At 41.7% G+C, this 2,500-nt stretch overlaps 1 protein-coding gene across 1 annotated transcript in view; it reads left to right on the forward strand.

The window, feature by feature from the left end:
- Nucleotides 1-2,500, forward strand: part of LOC138019852 (beta-hexosaminidase subunit beta-like) — a 25,925-nt gene that overhangs the window by 19,068 nt on the left and 4,357 nt on the right. The window contains exon 13 of the mRNA XM_068866795.1: nucleotides 1,232-1,336. Coding sequence (XP_068722896.1) covers nucleotides 1,232-1,336 — 105 coding nt within the window. The remainder of the gene's footprint in view (nucleotides 1-1,231; nucleotides 1,337-2,500) is intronic.

Below are 2,500 nucleotides of genomic sequence, written 5' to 3' on the forward strand. Positions count from 1 at the left end.
GCGCATGCGTGGGATGACGGTTTCCTGTGGCACGCGGTTTTCCCCTTCATTTGATTCGACCATTCTCGTCACCAGAGCTGCAGATCGACCCAAGGCTCTGGGAAACTCTGTGTAGGAGATCATGCGCAGTAGGGTTCTCATAGCCAAAAATTGGCTATTTGAATTCTACGGCGCCTGCTCACTCCTCGTGCTAACATGAATGCACCAGTTAGAGACGCTTCTTATTGTTCTTCACGAAAACCAATGAGAAGACACTTTGCTTCAGGGTTCCCCAGTGCTCTTCTCTCCCTCAGTCAAGAGAAGAGCTCTGGGGTCGAGATTGTTGATTTGACTTGATTTTATTTTATTTGAATTGACTTATTCACCTGTCTTCCAAAGTAGTAGTGGCTATAAAGCAGTAAGACTTCTGTTCAATGAAGTGATTATTATTTTTCTATTGCTCATGGCATTGTACCCGATCAAATGAAGATAGCACGGGTAATACCTTTATTCAAAGCTGATGACCAGGGCTTAAGCGTTTGTAATTGTATTCTCCATTACTAACTTGTAAGTTCAAACTGTTTTTAATTAAATGTAAATTTTCGTTTATTACTTTATACTTCAACACGTTTAATAACTAAATGTTCGTAATAAATGTATTCTCCGTCGCCAACTTGCATGTCAACGAAAGCTTGATATTTTACTTGGGGAGGCCTAATTTATGTAAGCTTCGTAGTTTCCTTTAGGCCCCCTCGCCTCTGTCTTCTTTTTTTTAATTGTTCATATTTGTATCTTATTTTTTTGTGTGTGTGGCAACTAAATAAATAATAAATAAAAACTATGGGACCTTGCCCAAGGGTGCAAGACTGAAGGCAAGGGAGGAAGGAGAAAGCAAGGCACGAATGTAAAAACCTTGCAGTGGAGTGCTAAAAGAAATTTGACCGAGGAGTGATTGTATCTCATTGTGGAAGAGGAAAGCTTGGAAGAAAGCGAACCTGCGATGATGCGATCACCTTGGTTGAGCCTGCATTCGCACAACATCTCATCGGCCACGCTTCGAATGGGTTGAATTTCTTAACGAAATATGTCATCTTGAAGACGCACTTAAGCTTGGAATAAACTGGAGTAAAAGCACAGTTCATTAGGTAGTTCGCCGTGCAATGTAACCAAAAAACCTCGGTTTGGGTAAAGAGGTTGTGTTACGCTGAAGGCAAGATGAAATGTTAACTTGTGCGTATTTAAATCATCACAGGCCTCGTGCTCTTGCTGTGGGTGAAAGGCTCTGGAGCAGTAAATCAGTGACAGATCTTGCAGATGCCGAGAACAGATTGTGGGAACATCGCTGCCGTTATGTCAGGTAAATATACCCGACCTTTGCTGAAATTGGAGGACCATTAAGAAGCTTTTTCGTTACATGTTTTCAACTTTAGGGTGAAAGTTTGTTTTGTTTATTTTTGTTTTTCAAGATTGACTTCTTCTAATGTAAAGTTTTAGCATTTCTATAGATGACGCCATCATCAAAACCTGTTGGTTCTTTATAAAAAGACCGGTTAACACGCTACAATTTTCCCGCCCGACATTATCGGAGCATGAATCGTACGTGTAGTTTGACCACCGATTTGCGGCCGATTCGTGAAAACGAAAATCGGCCCGATTCAGAAAATTTTGTCGAGTGCTTCCGACACTTTCAGAGGAGCCGGCGTGTCGATCAGAATTTTGAGAAGAGGTCATGCATACAAAGTAGAAGCAATCAAAATGGCGGAGGTCAAGAAAACGTACGATTCGTGCTCCGATAATTTCGGGCCGACAAATCGTGCCGCGACATCGTAGCGTGTAATCCGGCCTTAAAACAAATAGATTCCACTTTGCCGTGTTACTCGGCTGTTGCCTCGTGTGCCACTTTGTTTTGACGTCATCTGTGAGCTGTTAGGGTCCTTAATGGGGAGTTTGAGAAACGACGACGGCTACGACTACGACAACACCACAAAACAGTAATTTCCCATTACTGCAATAATTTTGCTATTATTTCATGTCGCCCAGCATGGAAAGTATTAGTCCACATTCCAAGACAAAAATTGGTGAGAACAGTGTGGATATTTAGATGGAAAATTGAAAATTCATCGTCAGGTGCTCTCGTCCTGCACATAACGTCAAATCTGATCATTTCACGTCGTTATGGACCTTAAAGTGCCCCTGTGATAAAAAAAACACTTCCTTTTTTTTACTTCAGATTTATAAAGTGTGTTTGCTTAACACCTGACTGGCAAAATTTTGAGCTTTGATTTTTATCCAAAGGCCGTTTACTTTGAGTGTAAGTTTTGGATTTCACGGTCCGCCATTATACACGTTCAAAACGGACCGATTGGACCTCAGATGGTTGGATCCAGGGAAAAGTGACGTCAGAGGCTCACTAGCTTAAAATCTCAGCTTGTGAACGCAGCTTATTAGATATGCAAAGCGTGAGTTTTAAAGTCTGAAAGCCCAAAACCCCCGTGCTGCATATTAATTCTGCGGCGTATAC

This window comes from Montipora capricornis, chromosome 10 (genome assembly GCF_036669925.1).
Source record: "Montipora capricornis isolate CH-2021 chromosome 10, ASM3666992v2, whole genome shotgun sequence".
Classification (NCBI taxonomy): domain Eukaryota; kingdom Metazoa; phylum Cnidaria; class Anthozoa; order Scleractinia; family Acroporidae; genus Montipora; species Montipora capricornis.